This window comes from Pan troglodytes, chromosome 1, assembly GCF_028858775.2.
Source record: "Pan troglodytes isolate AG18354 chromosome 1, NHGRI_mPanTro3-v2.0_pri, whole genome shotgun sequence".
Lineage (NCBI taxonomy): Eukaryota > Metazoa > Chordata > Mammalia > Primates > Hominidae > Pan > Pan troglodytes.
In genome coordinates this window covers 13,102,415-13,122,125 of record NC_072398.2, presented here as the reverse complement: position 1 = coordinate 13,122,125, position 19,711 = coordinate 13,102,415, and the positions used below count along the sequence as shown (strand labels likewise).

General features: G+C 46.6%; 1 protein-coding gene across 1 annotated transcript in view; it reads right to left on the bottom strand.

Moving 5' to 3' along the window:
* Nucleotides 1-19,126, bottom strand: part of NID1 (nidogen 1) — an 88,859-nt gene extending 69,733 nt beyond the window's left edge. Inside the window, exons 1-2 of the mRNA XM_001156001.7 lie at nt 18,601-19,126; nt 2,442-2,741 (exon numbers count right to left, since the gene is read on the bottom strand). Coding sequence (XP_001156001.1) covers nt 2,442-2,741; nt 18,601-18,825 — 525 coding nt within the window. The 5' untranslated portion in view covers nt 18,826-19,126. The remainder of the gene's footprint in view (nt 1-2,441; nt 2,742-18,600) is intronic.
* Nucleotides 19,127-19,711: the final 585 nt, after the last annotated feature.

The window sequence follows — 19,711 nt, the reverse complement described above, 5'->3', positions numbered from 1 at the left end:
AATGAGGAAGACTACATGAGGTCACGTATGAAAGAGCAGGCACATGCCGGGCGCGGTGGCTCATGCCTGTAATCCCAGCACTTTGGGAAGGCTGACATGTGAAGAAAACATTGCAAAACCTGAGGTTGGATTCTCTAATCGAAACATTTGCAAAGCGCTGCAGGAGCTGTAAGAGGAAGCGTCCCGTGCCAGGAGCGGTGGGAGTGCATCCCATGCCAGGAGGCTGTGGTTGGTCAAGGCCTCACAGGAGGGCCCAGTCTGAATGAACAAGCAGGAGGAAGCTGCCACCTGTAGGGGGGTCAGGGAGAGGATGTCCCAAACAGAGAGGACAGCCTGTGCAAGATACTGCGGATAAAAAAAAGAGCAAGGGCAAAGTCAGGGAATTATATGTAATTTGGTACAGCGGCTGCAACGGGTATGCGGAGGTGGAACAGATTAGGCCCAAGAGTCAAGCAAGGGCTCCATTCCAATGGGTTAGGCATTTATCACCCAAGTGAAAGGGAGGCAGCTGAGACATTTAACATTTAAGCTGTTTTCAAGTTTGGCACTCAGACAGATAACAGTTGGCAAGCAAAATGTGTCATGCAGGCACCTAACAGACTTTCCCAAAGTGTGCTCTGTGGGATGTAATGCATCCTTTTTGGAGCGGGGGAAGGGAAGAGGTATGGTCACAGGTTTGGAGACTGCTCAGTTAAACAATATTCGGCAAGGCTGGAATGGTGGCTCACGCCCTTAGTCCCAGCTACCTGGGAGGCTGAGGCAGGAGAATCACTTGAACCCAGGAGGTGGAGATTGCAGTGAGCCAAGATGGCACCACTGCACTCCAGCCTGGGTGACAGAGCAAGACTCTGTCTCAAAAAAAAAAAAACAAAAACGAAAACAAAAAAAATAGTATTAGGCAAGTTGCAAGTTTCCTGACTGCAGGACTTTTCAGAGTGAACAGGGTGAATCACCAAGAGGGAGATACAGTTTTAGCATTTCCCAAACTAGAAGGCCATTTCCTCAAGGACTATCTTGTAGGACTGGTGTTTTGTGGTACACACTTTAGGAACCACCAGCCTGAAATACCTCCCATTTATATGAAGTGCTTTGGGACCCTTCAAGTTTCTTTCTTCCTCATTTTCCTATAAAGGTGAAGTTATGGTAGAGAGAAATTATTTTTCCAAGGGAAAATCGGGGCCTGTCCTAAAAAGTCACTTCAGGTCTAGCAACGAGTTCCTGACCTACTCAAAGACCCTGCTTCCTTCAAGGGCAAGTCCGTGCTCTACAGCCTGGTCCTTCCAGCCGTCCCTGATGACTGCGCCCACGGAGAGGCCAACCCTGGGTTATGACAATACTTGGGTTTTGAACCACTCACATGGTCCAAATGATTCTTGTCTCCCCAACTAGAGTCTGGGCTTTACCTTTCTATCTTTGCATCCCTCAGGAGTACTTTGTTATTTTAACCTATCGTTTCATATTAATAATTTCTCTAATCAGAAACCATCCCTCCAGCCGGGCTCGGTGGCACACACCTGTAATCCCAGCACTTTGGGAGGCTGAGGCGGGTGGATCATTTGAGGTCAGCAGTTGGAGACCAGCCTGGCCAATGTGGTGAAACCCCATCTCTACTAAAAATACAAAAATTAGCCAGTGTGGTGGCCCATGCCTGTAATCCCAGCTACTCAGGAGGCTGAGGCACAATAATTGCTTGAACCTGGGAGGTGGAGGCTGCAGAGAGCTGAGATTGTGCCACTGTACTCCAGCCTGGGCAACAGAGCAAGACTCCATCTCAAAAAAAAAAAAAAAAAAAAAAAGGGCCGGGCGCGGTGGCTCATGCCTGTAATCCCAGCACTTTGGGAGGCTGAGAAGGGCAGATCACGAGGTCAGGAGATAGAGACCATCCTGGCTAACATGGTGAAACCCTGTCTCTACTAAAAATACAAAAAAAACTAGCCGGGCGTGGTGGTGGGCGCCTGGAGTCCCAGCTACTCGGGAGGCTGAGACAGGAGAATGGTGTGAACCCGGGAGGCGAAGCTTGCAGTGAGCCAAGATTCTGCCACTGCACTCCAGCCTGGGCGACAGAGCGAGACTCCATCTCAAAAAAAAAAGAAAAAATAAATAAATAAATAAATAAATAAATTATCCTTCCACTATCTGCCACCTGAGGTAAGAGCAGCCAGGGGATGCCATTTATCAACCCTATTTTTGCCACGTAGCAGTCTTACCAGGAAGTGGTTTGCTTTATGTCTACTTGTCATTAAAATGTAGAGTTATACAACCTTGCAGATAAGCTTTTGGAGGTTTGGGACCTGCAATAACCAGCCTACTAGATTTTGCTTTGGATTTCCTGTCTTTATCAATGGTGTATAACTTATGTCAAAGCAGCACAAGGCGTGAAACCAAAGTGTATGAAGCCAATGTGTCTGATTACCTGCACTTGGACCTGGAGGGGAGCTTACCTTGCCTTTCTGGTCCGGGTCCCTGCTGGGCCCTTGGTAGGGGGCCACGGATTCCCAAGTGACAACCACCGCGCTACTAGGCTGGAAAGAGATCTCCGGGAACCCTCTGTGGACACACTCTGCTGCTCGCTGAGTGATGGAGGGGGATAAGTCTTCTCGATAATAAACCTTCCCCAGGCCATCGGTCGTGTCCAAGTCCGCCAGGAAAGGGGCGACTGCACCGAATGTTGGTGGGAAGAGCCCGGGATGGGATTCTTTGGCCGGGGGTTCACTCGTAGCAATGATGCCATTTGTGGTGACCTGTACAAAACCAAGTGTGGTTAAAAGGAATGCAGAAACGGGTCCTTTCTCAGTAAGACTGAGCACCCACTCCTAGAATACTGTCAGCTGTACCCATGCTATGTAGAATACAACAGAATCTGAGAAAGATACGAGCCTGAACTGCAGACCCCAGCATTCATTTTAAGGCAAAATGGGCTGTGTGGAAAAAGAACAGGAGTCATTATTCAAATCCTAGTGAATTTACTCGAAAAAGGGAGTAATCACTCCCTACCAGGACTGCTAATTGGTGTGCGTACAAAAATGGTTAGGAGCCTGGGCATCAAAGTGAGATCCCATCTCTACACAAAAATACCAAAAATTCGCCAGGCTTGGTAGCTCGGGCCTGTAGTTCCAGCTACTTGGGAGGCTGAGCTGGGAGGATGGCTTAAGCCCCGGGAGGTCAAAGCTGCAGTGAGCCATGATCACGCCAGTGCACTCCAGCCTGGGTGACAGAGTGAACCCTTGTCTCAAAAAAGAAAAAGAAAGAAAAGAAAAATGGTTAAGGTCCAGCCCCCGCCTTTTAAGAAACCCACAATCCAGAAGGATAAGGGAAAGGACTGACACAAAGAGATGATGACACAATATAGCATCAAGAAGCAAATCTGTATGGGGCATTATGGTATCACTAATTATTTTGAAGTTTAATGTGTCAGGATAATAGCTAATATTTACTGAATACTCACCATGTTCCAGGCATTTTTACTAACGTCTAATGCTCAGAAGAACCTCTTAAGACTAGGTACTACTGGCCGGGCGTGGTGGCTCACACCTGTAATCCCAGCACTTTGGGAGGCCGAGGTGGGCAGATCACGAGGTCAGGAGTTTAAGACCAGCCTGGCCAACATGGTGAAACACCATCTCTACTAAAAATTCAAAAATTAGCCGGGCGTGATGGCGGGCACCAAATCCCAGCTACTCAGGAGGCTGAGGCAGGAGAATCACTTGAACCCAGGAAGCGGAGGTTGCAATGAGCCAAGATTGCACCACTGCATTCCAGCCTGGGCAACAGAGCAAGACTCCATCTCAGGGAAAAAAAAAAAAAAAAAAGACTAAGTACTACTAATATCCATATTTTTCTGATGGGGAAAATTAGGCAAATTCATCATGTGTCCAAAGTTACCAAGTAATAAGTGGCAACACTGGGATTTGAACCCACGGAGTCCGACTCCAAAATTGGTCCTTTTCCAAAATCAGTCCTTTTAATTACTTCATGAATTGCCTTCTTGAAATCAGTTATAACTGCTTATTAAAAGATATCACTGGCCAGGTGTGGTGGCTCACACCTGTAATCCCAGCACTTTGGGAGGCTGAGGTGGGTGGATCACCTGAGGTCAGGAGTTCGAGACCAGCCTGACCAACATGGTGAAACCCCCGTCTCTAATAAAAATACAAAATTAGCTGGACATGGTGGTGCACGCCTATAATCCCAGCTACTCAGGAGGCTGAGGCAGGAGAATCGCTTGAGCCTGGGAGGTGGGGATTGCAGTGAGCCATGATTGCGCATTGCACTCCAGCCTGGGCAACAAGAGAGAAATTCCATTTCAAAAAAAAAAAAAAGATATCACTGTTCTTACTCAGCTAAAACCCATGCTCCTTGAGAAAATGGGAAGAGGGCCCCTGAGATACTGTGGCAAACAGCCCCTTGGAGTGGGGGCACTCAGGCTCACCAATGAGGTCTAACACCCCCTCACTTTCTTGTTAGTGCACAATCCACTGATGACATGGAAGACCAAGCCAGTGATAGTTTTCCTTAGATAATCTGTGAATTGAAAGAAAAAATCCCCTAGCTGGGTGCGGAGGCTCACGCCTGTAATCCCAACACTTTGGGAAGCGGAGGTGGGTGGATCATTTGAGGCCAGGAGCTCGAGACCAGCCTGGCCCATATGGCAAAACCCCGTCTCTACTAAAAATACAAAAAAAAAATTAGCTGGGCATGGTGGCAAGTGCCTGCAGTCCCAGCTACTTGGGAGACTGAGGCAGGAGAATCGCTTGAGCCCAAGAGGCAGAGGCTGCAGTGAGCTGAGATTGCACTGATGATGCATTCCAGCCTCCGCAACAGAGCAAGAGTGCCTCAAAAAAAAAAAAAAAAAAAAAAAAAAAAAGAGAGAAAGAAGATTCCCTAATCAAAAGGGAGAGATTTTGCAAATGGCACTTTATTTTGCTCTTTAAGGGATGCAGATTGGAAAAACACGAATCCAGAATAGCAACCCTCAGTTGTTAGAAGGCCAGTGGATTTTCCAGGCCACTTATTTCCCTCCCCCTCCCCCTGCCCCTCCCCCTCCCCTCCCTCCTCCTCCTCCCAGAGTCTTATCCCTCAGTCACTTCACACCTCATTACTCGAGGAGAGTGCAGGGGCAGAAACAAAGAGAGGAATTAAAGACCAAACTCTAAACATGCCAAAAACTTGCTATTAATAAAAAGGTTCAATGTGCAGAACCGATTGGCGCCCAGGTGAGGATTGGAACCAGAGCTCTGGGAGTGAAATGCAGACTTAACAAAACTTTCTCTTTTAACCACATGTTATGGGCTATTAACTCTTTGGGTGACATATTTTCCATCATCACCCGGCACCAGCAAGGCTTTTCTAGAAGATACTGGCAGGCTGTGGAGAAGGGAGTCAGACACGGGGCTTCTTCCAGCTGGTCCCTCTGTCTCCCTTCCAGGGACCCAAACATCTCTCAGCACAAGCATCCCAGGGAGCTGCCATGTGGGAGCGTGGGAAACGGCTCACTCTCTCGAGCCACCAGAAGTTGGCAGTAAGCAGTTGGAAGTGATCACAGGGAGGCCACATCCAGACAATTTAGTTTTAAAAAGCTGCTTTCCAGTGAAATTTAAATCAGTCCATTAATTTTGAAAACACTCTCAGTGTCTTTTATTATTTGGAATCTAGGCATGGGAATATTTCTATTTTCACAAGGAATGTTTTAAGAGTCAGGTTTTAGGACAAATATCATGCAGCACTGTAAATGCTTTGGACAACGGTCATATAACCCTCATTAGTATTTGCATTGGAAAATTATTTTTCAGCTAATTTTACTGAACATTCAGCTCGATCGTCTGTGATAATGAAGAAAGACGACTTCAAAGATAAATGTAATGTGCAGAACAGCCAGAAGTTTCACTGGATTCTTAGCTTTAAACTTCTACCTTGTAAACTTCATTTTCCTGGAAGTAACAGTTAGTAGCAAAGTTGATGAAAAATATTCCCTTCCACTTGGGTGCAAGTCTCATTTTGAAAAGTCTGTCAAATTCACGATGCTCCTATCAGCCTTGTTCCTTTTCTCCATCTTTTGAAAGTACCACTGGGCAATTCAACAGCAGAAGGGCAGGGAGCAAAAAGGGAAAGGACACAGGCACTCAGGCAGGAGGAGGCACAGACTCAGGCACAATCCCCAAGGGCACTGGGCCGGGGAGTCCTCGGGCCCATGTGACCACTGATGCCCAGGCCATCACCAATATTCGCTCAGTTGGTGAAGCCAGGAAACCTGGAAGTGGGTCCTGGTTCCTTCCTCTTTCTCACCACCCACGCTGCATGTCCTGTTTCCAACTACAGCAGGTCCTCAAATAACTTCATTGCATTCAACGTTGTTTTGTTATAACGTTGATGAGAAAAAAAAAATCTATTCCCTGCTGGAGCCACCGTCTGTGTGGGGTGTCCGTGTTCTCCCCATGTCTGCATGGCTTTTCTCTGAGTACTCTGTTTCCTTCCACATCCCAAAGCTATGCCAAAGTCGGGTGAACTGGCATGTCTAAACTGTCCGACTGTGAGTGAGTGTGGGTGTGTGGGAGCTCCCTTGTGATAGGACAGCATCCTGTCCAGGGTGGCTCCTGCCTGGCACACTGAGCTGCTGGGATGGGCTCTGGCCACCGTCCTCTCTGAACTGGAATAAGCAGCTGGAAAATGAAGGAATGAATGAATGAATACAAATTATCACAGAATGAAAATGTATCAAGTATGAGTAATCACACCAATAAATTATGCACCAATGAATTATACACCAACAAAAGTACTCAGCAAGCTGCCGGATTTGTGATTGTTTGTTTTTGAACTTCGTGGGTCAGAAGTGTTGACAATGTTGCTTTGCAAACACTTCTTCCTTGATTGAACCCACTACCATCATGACCTCCATTTTTCACTGATTCATCAAAAATTGGGTAAATAATATCTTGGTTGTTTTTATTCATCTTAAATGTATGTATAGCTCACATTTATTTATTTCAATGTTTAATACTAGAAGTGTTTTGGGCTTCATGGGAAGTTTGGTGATATGTTTCTGACCAGAAATAAGCCATAGGAACTTAAATGTCGTTTCTGTCAATTACCCGACAGTCAAATCGGTTTAGTTATGCATTTTTAGCTTCAAGCCACAGTATCCAAGAACCTATCCACAATGTTAAGTGAGAAGCTACTGTATATGGCACTTTCTCCATCTCAGCTACCACCAGCACGCCCCCGCCCAACCCCACCACCTCGTTAGTCACATGACTGGCCTTTCTTATCCTTATTCCTCAGCTGAAACAGTGCCTTCTCAGAGAGCTTCCTGGCATCCCCTCCAGTGGATGCCTTTCTCCCTTCCCTCACAACCCTAGCCCCTGATATGTCTTCTTCCTGCCTATTTGCAGGTTCTGGCTTCTCTCCCCACTATGTGGTCATTTCTTCACGGTCAGGGACTCCATTTGTCTTGGTCACCACAGTAGTTCGAGCTTACACGTGGTCTGATACATACGAGTCTCCCCACTTCCTGACTTCCTCCAATATAGGGGACAGGCAGGTTCAAAGCAGGATAAGACCTGTGCGCCCAGGTTATTTTAGAAATAAGGCCTGAGGGTGAGCTCAGTTGTAAGTGATATGAAGGGTCAGAGAACTGTGCATTACTGCCGTTCTTGCCACTGGAGTAAAATGCCAATTACTAAAATAAAATAAATAAAAAGTGCATAACTTGAATTCAGTCATGTCTCCAGATCTAACTGCCAGTTTACAAGAAATACAGGAGACAGAAGAACATGCTAATGGACACAATGGGATGCAATCAGCAAAATCCAGAATATAAAGCACTAAAATGGAGAAATATCTAGTTTCTTGAACAAATAAATTTTAAAGAAAAAAAAAAGAGCTGGGGTTGGGGGAGGACCTATAGATTTTAAAAATTCTAAGAGATGGCTAGGCGAGGTGGCTTGCTCCTATAATCCCAGTATTTTGGGAGGCAAAGGCTGGCAGATCATCTGTGGTCAGGAGTTTGCGAGCAGCCCGGCCAACATGGTGAAACCCTGTGTCTACTAAAAAAACAAAAATTAGCTGGGTAAGGTAGCAGGTGCCTGTAATCCCAGCTACCTGGGAGGCTGAGGCAGGAGAATCGCTTGAACCTGGGAGGTGGAGGTTACAGTGAGCCGAGACTGCGTCATTGCACTCTATACTGGGCTACAAGAGCAAAACTCCATCTCAAAACAAAAGTCCTAAGAGACACATCTACCAAATGTAATGTGTGGGCTTTGTCTGGGCCCTGATTTAAACCAATCAACTGAAAAGCAAAATAAAACATTTCATGAAACCATTTGCATATTGGACAATATTAAGGAATTATTATCATTTCTTAAAGTATGATCATGATTTTACTATTTTGTTTTTTTAAAGAATTTTTTTTTTTGAGACAGAGTCTCACTCTGTCACCCAGGCTGGAGTGCAGTGGTGCAGTCTCGGCTCACTGCAACCTCTATCTCCTGGATTCAAGCAATTCTCCTGCCTCAGCCTCCCGAGTAGCTGGGACTACAGGTGTGTGCCACCACATCTGGCTAATTTGTATATTTTTAGTGGACACAGGGTTTCACCATGTTGGCCAGGCTAGTCTGGAACTCCTGAGCTCAAGCTATCCGCCCGCCTCAGCCTCCCAAAGTGCTGGGATTACAGGTATGAGCCACTGTGCTCGGCCTAAAGAGTCTTTTCTTCTGAGGCACATCTGAAACATTTACAAAACGATAAAATATTTGGGATTTGCTTAAAAATAATTCAGGGCCACGTGCGGTGGCTCACACCTGTAATCCCAGCACTTTGGGAGGCCAAGGTGGGTGGATCACGAGGTCAGGAGATCGAGACCATCCTGGGTAACACGGTGAAACCCCGTCTCTACTAAAAATACAAAAAATTAGCTGGACGTGGTGGCGGGTGTCTGTAGTCCCAGCTACTCGAGAGGCTGAGACAGGAGAATGGCGGGAACCCAGGAGGTGGAGCTTGCAGTAAGCCAAGACCACACCACTGCACTCCAACCTGGGCGACAGAGCAAGACTCCATCTCAAAAATAATAATAATAATAATAATAATAATAATAATAATAATAATTCAGTTTGGGGATGGGGAGGGAACATTAGGAATAAGTGAGGACATCAATGAAAGAAGATTAGCCTCAAATTGGTACTTGTTGGAGCTGGTAATGGATACATGGGAGTTCATTATATTTTTGAGTATATTTGAAATTTTTCATAATAAAAGTTTATTTTTTAAAAACATATAACAGGTCTGGTGCAGTGGCTAATCACACCTGTAATTCTAGCCACTGGGGAAGCTGAGGCATCAGAATCACTTGAATCCGGGGGGTGGAGGTTGCAGTGAGTCAAGATCACGCCACTGCACTCCAGCCTGGGTAACAGAGTGAGACTCCATCTCAAAAAATAAAAATAGAAAAAAAAACATACAACAAACCTGACTGATCTGAAGTTCAGCAAAGAAAGGCAAATGGCTCTAATAGATAAGCCAAGACTAACGTTCTCTGTCAGTAGGGCCTGTGGCTCATTGTCCTTGTTTTTATTTGGTTTTGTTTTTCCAGGTTTATTGAGGTATAACTGATAAACAAAAGTGTATAAGTTTAGGGTGTACAACGCGATTTGATACAGGTATATGTTGTGAAATGAATAGCACAATCAAGTTGGTTAGCAAAGCTATCACAGATAGCCGTGATAGATCAACGGGACAGAACTGAGAGCCCAGAGGTGAACCCACACATTTACGGTCAACTAGTATTTGACAGGGCCACCAAGAACACACAATGAGACAAGGTAGTCTGTCCAATAAACAGTGCTGGGAAAATTGGATATCCTCCTGCAAAAGAATGAAAATGGACCCCTATTTTATAGCACTCATAGAAATTAACTCGCAATGGATTGAAGAATTAAATGTAAAACCTGAAACTATAAAACTCCTAGAAGAAAACAATAAGGAAAAACTCCTTGATATTGATCTTGACAATTACATTTTGGACATGACACCAAAAGCACAAGCAACAAAAGCAAAAATTAAGAAGAGGGACTCCTTCACTGTCCTTTTTGTGTTGGTGAAGATCCACTTTATTATTTTATTTGTATTGATGCATCATATTTGTACATATTTATGGGGTACATGTGGAGTATATATTTTGATACATGCATACATACAATGTGTAATGATCAAATCAGGATAATTAGGAAATTCACCATCTCAAACATTTATCTTTCTTTGCATTGGGAACATTTCAAATCTTCTTTTCTAACTATTTTGAAATATACAATATTGGTTAACTATAGTCACTCTACTCTGCTACCAAACACTAGAACTTATTCCTTCTATCGAACTGTATGTTTGTACCCATTAACCAACCTCTTTTCATCTCATACCCTACCCTTCCCAGCCTCTGGTAACCACCATTCCACTCTCTACGTCCACCCTTCCTGGTCTTTGAATTTCTTCCTTCCCCAGACTTTCCTACCACTGCCACTCCCCTCCCAGGGACACAGGAGTGTTAGTTGCACTGGGCACATTAGACCACATTAATGAGCAGAAGGTGGTGCTGGTAAAAGCAGATTTTGTAATTAAAACTAATCAAAAGTTACAGAGCCTGAGGCACCCCATACAGTGCCCTGAGTCCAGGAAAAAAAAAAAAAAAAAAACATGAAGCGTAAGTATTGCACAGCAGTTACCAGTATCACTTTCTGTTCACTACATTTGTACTAGTTTAAAAAGTACACGGGGCCGGGCACGATGGCTCATGCCTATAATCCCAGCACTTTGGGAGGCCAAGGCAGGTGGATCACCTGAGGTCAGGAGTTTGAGGCCAGCCTGACCAATATGGTGAAATCCCATCTCTACTAAAAATACAAAAATTAGCCAGGCGTGGTGGTGGGTGCCTGTAATCCCAGCTACTCAGGAGGCTGAGGCAGGAGAATCGCTTGAACCCGGGAGGTGGAGGTTGCAGTGAGCCGAGATTGTGCCACTGCACTCCGGCCTGGGCGACAGAGAGAGAATCCATCTCAAAAAAGTACATGGATTATGGGATCGCACTTTAGTGTTTATGAATGTTGGTGAGTAAAAGGCTAGAGGAGAAATGTGCCAGAAAAAAAATTTAGATTGCTTTTAATTCTCCAAACTCTCCATGGTGTCTCTCCTAGTTAACACTACATGCTTTTGGATCTATGATTCCCTCCTTCTTGAAAACCTCCTCAGCTGGGCGTGGTGGCTCACGCCTGTAATCCCAGCACTTTGGGAGGCTGAGGTGGGCGGATCACCTGAGGTCGGGAGTTTGAGCCCAGCCTGGCCAACATGCTGAAACTCTGTCTCTACTAAAATTACAAAAATTAGCCGGGCGTGGTCATGCACACCTGTAATCCCAGCTACTCAGGAGGCTGAGGGTGCAGTGAGCCGAAATCTCGCCACTGCACTCCAGCCTGGGCAACAGAGTAAGACTGAAAGAAAGAAAGAAAAAGAGAGAGAGAGAAAGGAAAGGAAAAAAAAAAGAAAAGAAAAGAAAAAAAGAAAAAGAAAACCTCCTCGAAAAACCTTCTTGATAATTCTCAGCTCAGGTGCTTGGCAAAGTCTTATTTTCCCTTGTGAAGGCTTTCTGACCTCCCAACCAGGGTTTATCACATGTTTCTTGCTGTCTGCCCCTCTCTCTAAGTTTGCAGTTGGCATCTTGACCCCTCACTTAGGGATCCTGACTCCCAATGGCAGCAGCACATTCCTTGCTGTATTGATCATATCGCAAAACCCTCATGGGGTGAATGCATTTCTGAGAAAGCCCATCTGAATCACTGAGAGTGCTGCTGATGATAATAATGTAATATTATCATCTTAAGGTAACTTAAGGTAACCAAATATTGCCTAGGTGAGGTTCTTTGTGAATTTGCATTAAGGAGTAAAAACTTGTTTACTGAAAAACAGCTATTTCCAGCATGTTGAGCAATGTAAATATTTCCCTGAAATACTGCTTACAACATCAGTTCACACTGAGAAAAAGTTCCTTTAGCAAAGTTAAACTTCAGCTCACTATGTGGCTAGTAAAACTAAATGCCCCTTTACAGAACCATGTCTTCCCACTCACCCCAAGAAACACAACAAACAATACGGCTTTTCATCCAGCTGCCCTAGGGCAGAGCATGTCAATTAGATCACAAAAAAACCCAGGGTGAAAATGCCAAGCACCACATGGGTAACAGCTGGAACCACTTATGTACAATTGTTTCAACCCAACTGACAAGAAGGGGATGGACAGAGCACCTAACTTATAATGGGAGGGTGTTTCCCATCTTAGAAAGCACTTCCTGTCTCATTTCATCTTTAACGTGAACTTTCAGATAGCATGAATCACCGGAGAAAGTCTATATGCAGATGCTCAATAAATTTAAAATTTATGTTAGATTTCTTATGTCCAAATACTCCCTGAAAAAGTGAAACAACAGCCACTTGGCAGGGGGCTTAGATGAGCCTAGTAACAGTCCCCAGGGCAGAAAGCAGCCTGCAATAGTCTAGGGGGAGCCTTCTCCAAAACATGTGTGTTTAGAGAATACTTGAGGTAGAAACAAATGAGAAACAAACAGCGTCCTTTTACAAATACAAATCGCTGTACTGAGAAGACAGTGAAACTTGCAAAAGCAAACTCCATGGGTGAGAGGCAGCAGGAACTTAAAATAATTTAACATAAAGAGTGGAAATGCAGCAAACATGGGCTGTCACCTAATGTTGAGGTCCTTTACTAAGGCTCTTTTTATCTTTTAAAATTTCATGTGACAGGCATTTAGTACAACCATCCCTCTTTTCGCATACTTGAAACAGACAAGGAAATGATGAGAGATTTTAATTTAGCTTTAATGTCACACAGCCAGTAAGTGATAGAACCAAGATTGGAACACACATCTGCTGGAGTCCGTAACCCGTGCTCTTTCTGTTACACTTGGCTGCCTGGTTTAGAGACACTGAGGGCAAAAGTCATGCAAGTTGCAATGTTTTTTGGGATGGCTTCAAAGTTAGTGACTGGGTAGCTACAAAAAGCTGGAAAACAAAATGAGTCCAAAAAAAAGTAAAACACAAAAAGGAAGTCCAGAAAATAGGCAAGTCCGGGACACAATCAAGGTGGAGACTGATTAATTTCAGCCTAGAGCCCACAAGTGGACCTGGAGCCTAATCCGTTTGCAAGGTGCTTTACAGTTTACAAAGCATTTTTACTTTAGTTATCTCATTAAACCTAGTAAAGATTAATATCATTTTCATTCTTCATTTGAGAAAAAATGAGTTTCAGTTTATATAACTTGCCTAAGATCAAACACTAAAAGTGCCAGAACAGAACTCCAAGTCCAAATTGCAAGTGATCCCCATTAACCCCACAGAAGAAATGACTCTGGCATGAAATAGAAATAGAAACAAAAGGATTGGTAAATAAAGCTTAGAGACAATCTAAGGATTACTGGAAAGGGGTCCCGATCCAGACCCTCAGAAAGGGTTCTTGGATCTTGCACAAGAAAGAATTCAGGGCAAGTCCATAAAGTGAAAGCAAGTTTATTAAGAAAGTAAAGGAATAAAGAACAGCAGCCGGGCGTGGTGGCTCACGCCTGTAATCCCAGCACTTTGGGAGGCCAAGACGGGTGGATCACGAGGTCAAGAGATCAAGACCATCCTGGCCAACATGGTGAAACCCCGTCTCTACTAAAAATACAAAAATTATCTGGGCGTGTTGGCATGTGCCTGTAGTCCCAGCTACTTGGGAGGCTGAGGTAGGAAAATTGCTTGAACCCAGGAGGTGGAGGTTGCAGTGAGCCGACATCGTGCCACTGCACTCCAGCCTGGTGACAGAGTGAGACTCAGTCTCAAAAAAAAAAAAAAAAAGAATTGTTACTCCATAGACAGAGCAGCCCCAAGGGCTGCTAGTAGCCCATTTTCATGGCTATTTCTTGATGATATGCTAAACAAGGGGTGGATTATTCATGCCTCCCCTTTTTAGACCATATAGGGTAACTTTCTGACATTTCCATGGCATTTGTAAAGTGTCATGGCGCTGGTGAGAGTGTAGTAGTGAGGATGACCAGAGGTCACTCTCATCGCCGTCTTGGTTTTGATAGGTTTTGGCCGGCTTCTTTACTGCAACCTGTTTTATCAGGAAGGTCTTCATGACCTGTATCTTGTGCTGACCTCCTATCTCATCCTTTGACTTAGAATGCCTTAACCATCAGGGAATGCAGTCCAGTAGGTCTCAGCCTCATTTTACCCAGCGCCTGTTCAAGATGGAATTGCTCAGTTCACATGCCTCTGACATAAGGGTAATAGAGATGAGTCAATATTTTCAACTTAATCCAGTTAATGTCCAAGTGACTTTGGATCAGTTACCCCTCTCTTCTGCAGAAAATTTCTACCTGAGATTACTTTCCAACATTTAAAAATGGTTGGGGCTTTTCCGATGGTAGTGGGTTATCTGAACTTATTAGCATTAGTATCACTAAAGTTGATATACAAACCCCCCAGGCTAAATTAGACTGGCAAAAAAAAAATCTGTTGGGTTCTTTAAATTTTAACTACGGGTGTGTCTATCAAAGAAGTAGCCCTTGAGGATGCAACACCAAGGGCCTTGGGGTGTGAGACCCCCAATCTCTGGGGAGACACATGTTTCTCCTTAACAACCTGAATATAGATATCAGAAGTTTACCTGTGGCAATTGGAGCCTAGTACTGTATTACACAAATTCCTTAACTTAAACATAAAAAATTACAGGAAAAGAGTTCAGCATTTATCTGCCTTTCCAGAATGAACAGTATATCAGTGTTACCCAAAAGTCATGGTTGATGAGGAAAACCTCTTTACAGAATATGCCAGCTAATAAATGCAGAAAGAATGACAGAAACAAGCAACCAGCAAAACAAAATAAAACATCATCCTGCAAACTTTAATTTAATTACTGTTTCAGGCAAAGATCATCAATAGATGCTAAAACCATTAGGTGAAAGATTAGTGGGCAGGAAATAGATGATAAGGCCAAAGTGAGTGTCACCCCGTAGCTCAGTTGCTGCTCACCTGGGGAAAAATATAACTTCACAGGCATGATCTGGCTGTAATCTCCTTAACACCAGGTATTAATCTTAGCGTGGCAAGCCAAGTAATAACCAGACATCACTTGCCTGCTAATGTTATCCAATGTGAAAAATACAGCTTCGTTTATGAAGGATTCTTCTTTTTTTTTTTTTTTTTTTTTGAGACAAAGTCTCAGTCTCACTCTGTTTCCCAGGCTGAGTGCAATGGCGTGATCTTGGCTTACTGCAACCTCCATCTCTCAGGCTCAAGAGATTCTCCTGCCTCAGCCTCCTGAGTAGCTGAGATTACAGGTGCACGCCACCATACCTGGCTGGTTTTCGTATTTTTAGTAGAGATGAGGTTCCACCATGTTGGCCAGGCTGGTCTCATTTATGAAGTATTCTTGTTGAAAGATGAGGCCCTTCTCAACAATTAAAAAAAAAACAACCGATTTTTTTTAATGACCAAAGGATTTGAACAGGCATTTCTCCAAAGAAGAAACACAAATGGCCAATGAGCACATGAAAAGATTCTCAACATCATTAGCCATCAGAGAGATGCAAATCAGATTCACAACACAGCACTTCACACCCACTGGGATGGCCATAAATCAAAAAGTCAGAAATAAGAAATGTTGGTGAGGACGTCGAGAAATCGGAACCCTCATATATTGTTGGTGGGAATGTCAGATGGTGCTGTCGCTTTGGAAAACATTTTGACAGTTCATCAAAATATTAAACATAGAGTTACCATATGACCCAGGAATTCCAGTCCTAGGTATATACCCAAGAGAAATGAAACTTATATCTACACATTTGCATGTATACCTCTTCTCGAAATGCAGTTTGTCTCAAAGACACCTTTTTATGGCCGATTTGTCTTAATCGGGCTGAAACAAAGTCCTCACTTGCATTTGGTCAGCAAGCCTCTGAAGTCTCTTTTGATCCACACCAGGTCTCCCTCCTTCTTTTTCCCCACCATGCCATTTATTTGTTGAAGAAAATGATAATCTTTTAAAGTTAAATCGTGTCAGCCATCTACTTAGAAATCTCTAATGGCCGGGCATGGTGGCTCATGCCTGTAATCCCAGCACTTTGGGAGGCCAAGGCGGGTGGATCACCTGAGGTCAGGAGTTAGAGACCAGCCTGACCAACATGGAGAAACCCCGCCTCTACTAAAAATACAAAATTAGCCAGGCATGGTGGTGCGTGCCTGTAATCCCAGCTACTCGGGAGGCTGAGGCAGGAGAATCTCTTGAACCTGGGAGGCGGAGGTTGTGGTGAGCTAAGATTGAGCCACTGTACTCTAGCCTGGGCAACAGAGCAAGACTCTGTCTCCAAAAAAAAAAAAAAAAAAGTATAACCAAAAACTGATATTTAGCATTTCCTTTAATTATGAATGCAGGCAACAAAGCAGTCACTAATAGAAGTCACAGATATTTTCATATCATATCATAGCTGCTGCATGTGTCTCAGAATATTGCTCATGATCTTCAAAGTTCAATCGTTACCTGAACTGCCCTTGGATCCACTGCTACACCTTGTTATTTAATGTTGTTAAAAGTAAGCATATAGGCCAGGCGTGGTGGCCCACACCTGTAATCCCAGCACTTTGGGATGCGGAGGTGGGTGAATGACGAGGTCAGGAGTTCAAGACCAGCCTGGTCAACATGGTGAAATCCCGTCTATACTAAAAATGCAAAAATTAGCCAGGCATGGTGGTGCATGCCTATAGTCCCACCTACTCAGGAGGCTGAGGCAGGAGAATCGCTTGAACCTGGGAGGTGGAGGTTACAGTGAGCCAAGATCTCGCCACTGCACTCCAGCTTGTGCAACAGAGTGAGACTTCATCTCAAAAAAAAAAAAAAAAAAAAAAAGTAAGCATATATTGGGCCAGGCATGGTGGCTCATGCCTGTAATCCCAGCACTTTGGGAAGCTGAGGCGGGCAGATCATCTGAGGTCAGGAGTTCAAGACTAGCCTGGCCAACATGGTGAAACCATGTCTCTACTTAAAATACAAAAATTAGCCAAGTGTGGTGGCAGTCATCTGTAATCCCAGCTACTCAGGAGGCTGAGGCAGGAGAATCACTTGAACCCAGGAGGTGGAGGTTGCAGTGAGCTGAGATTGTGCCACTAAACTCCAGGCTGGGAGATAGAGAGAGACTCTGTCTCAAAAAAAAAAAAAAAAAAAAAAAAGTAAGCATATAAGCATATATAGTACATAAGAGCATAAGATGTGTGTTTTTTTAATATTTTGATCTGTATTTCAACATAATTGCCTTCCTTGGTCATCTTGTGGATTTTATTTTATGCATTTAAAACTTTATACTGCCCAGCATGGTGACACTCGCCTGTGGTCCCAGCTACTCAGGAGGCTGAGGCCAGAGGACAGCTTGAGCCAAGGAGTTGGAGGCTGCAGTGACCCAAGATCGCGCCGCTGCACCCAGCCTGGGCAACAGAGCAAGACCTCGTCTCTCTAAAAGCTAAAATAAAAGCGTTATACTGAAAAGGGATCCACAGGCTTCACCAGTGTCCAAAGGGGCCAGGGCAGTCAACCAACATGGGGGAGGGCTCTTTGTGGATCCAGACTTGAAGGGCTCATTCGTTTTAGGCAAAGCCTACAAGTTCCACGTGAGTGTTGTCTAAGGCGCAGTGTTCCCAGGCCAGACCGGGAGCACAGCCATTTCACGGGCAGGACAGGCTGCAGCCGCTGCGTTTGCAGTTCCAACCCCCTTCCCCGGCCAACCCCCCACACTTCTGGAATGCACACAAGCCTTATATGAAATCCACATGGTGCGCGGCCGAGGAAGGCAGCGGCACGAAAGGACTTCAACAAGTTGACAGCGACCCCAGGCCCGGCCATTCACGGGGAGGATCCAGGGAGCTGTAGGTCATCTGGTCCCGCTCCTCGTTTGGGGCCTCCGTGGTGACAATGCCTGGCCACAGGAAATGGGATCACTGGGAGCCCTGTGTTTCCCGCTCTGGACTCTGGACTCTGAAACGAGCCCAACTGGAAAGCAGCATCACTGCCAAGACACATCCGGAGTCCACACACAAATACAGGAGGCTGCCGGCGAAACTCTCCCGCAGCCACAAGAGTCCCGGGGCCCGCGCGCAGGCTGCGATCCAGCTCCGGCTCTTGCCCTGCGGAGGCTCCGCGCGAGACCCTGGCTCCACCCGGGACCGGCCAGGTCCTAGCCCCGAAGGGACTGGACAGCCGAGGGATGCGGACTGACCTCCCTGCGGCGATGCAGCCCACAGCCGCCGGGGAGGAAGCTCCGCGGGGTCCATGGGTGCCGGGGTCACGGCCCGGGGCGCGCGGAGCCACCCAGACCCCGCGACCCGCTCTTCGGATAGCAGGGACCGGGTCGGGAAGACCTTCGCGGACCCTGCAGAGGCGGGAGACCCTGCGCCGTGCTCGGTGCCCCGGCGGCCAGCGGGTCCGGGTCCCCGCCTGCGACGCCCAAGTCCGTCCGGCTCCACGGGCGCCCCCGGCCCGCCGCGCCCTGCAGCCCCTCGCCCGCCCTCCCGGGGCTCACTCACGTAGACTGAGTCGATGTCGGATCTGTCGTAGAAGCGGAGCGCCCCACTCAGCTCCAGGGCAGGAGAGACGAGGTCATCCCCGTCCTCCAGCTCCAGGTCCCCCTGTCCGGGGCCGAAGGGGAAGAGCTCCTGGCGGCTCAGGCAGCCCACAGGCCCCGCCAGCAGCAGCGGCAGCAGCAGTGCCCGCGTCCACGCAGCCCGGATCCGGCTGCTCGAGGCCAACATGTTCCCGAACTGCGGTCCCGCAAACCCGGTCCCGCGGCCAGGACAGAGGAAGGCGGGGATGTAACAGGACGCCCCTGGCAGCCCCCTCGCCTCCCGCCTCCCGGCGTTCCCACCCCGGGAAATAGGGGAGGGGAGCGGAGGGGAGAGCGGAGGGCCCCGCCCCGTCCAGCGGGCGCGCCGCGGGGCAGCCCAATGGCCGCGAGGGGGAGGGCGAGGGGCGAAGCCGAACCTCCCGCCTTGGGCGCCGGTGCCTGCGATTCTCGAAACCAGCCCGACTCCCAGCGAACGGCGCCTCCGGGAGGGGGAGCAGAGCGCGGGACCCGCACCGTGGTCCTCTGATTAGGGTTGGGTCGTGGAGAGCCGGCGACGTGGAAACGCTCCGGATTCAGGAACGGCGCCCACCCCATTGCCGCTCGGCCGCGGCCGGGGTCCAATTCGCTTGACCCTGGTAGGAAGACGGGGTGGGAGCTGGGAATCAGCCAAGGGACCGAGCCACCAACACGTTCATGGGCTCATCCACCCATTCATTGCGCGTTTTTTGAGTGCCTGATCCTGTGCTCCCTACTGCGGAGGTTCGCCAGGAAACGGGGTCTCACCCTCCGAGGCAAAGTCACCAGTGTACAACACAAGCCAGTGTCAGATGGGGGCCCCAAGTCATCAAAGACATTAGGGCTGGAAAAACTGGCGGGGAAAGCTGCAGGTGGGACGGCGGGAATCAAGCCGGGTGCTCTGGAAGGAATGGGATGTCGTCAGGCGGCAGAGAAGGGAGGTGGAGGACCGAGCTGGGTTTATTCAGGGCACCATCCCCCAGCAGAGGATGTGGGGAGGGACGGGTTGAAGTACAGCCTTGAATCACAAATTTAGGAATTTGAATTCGCTCTATCAC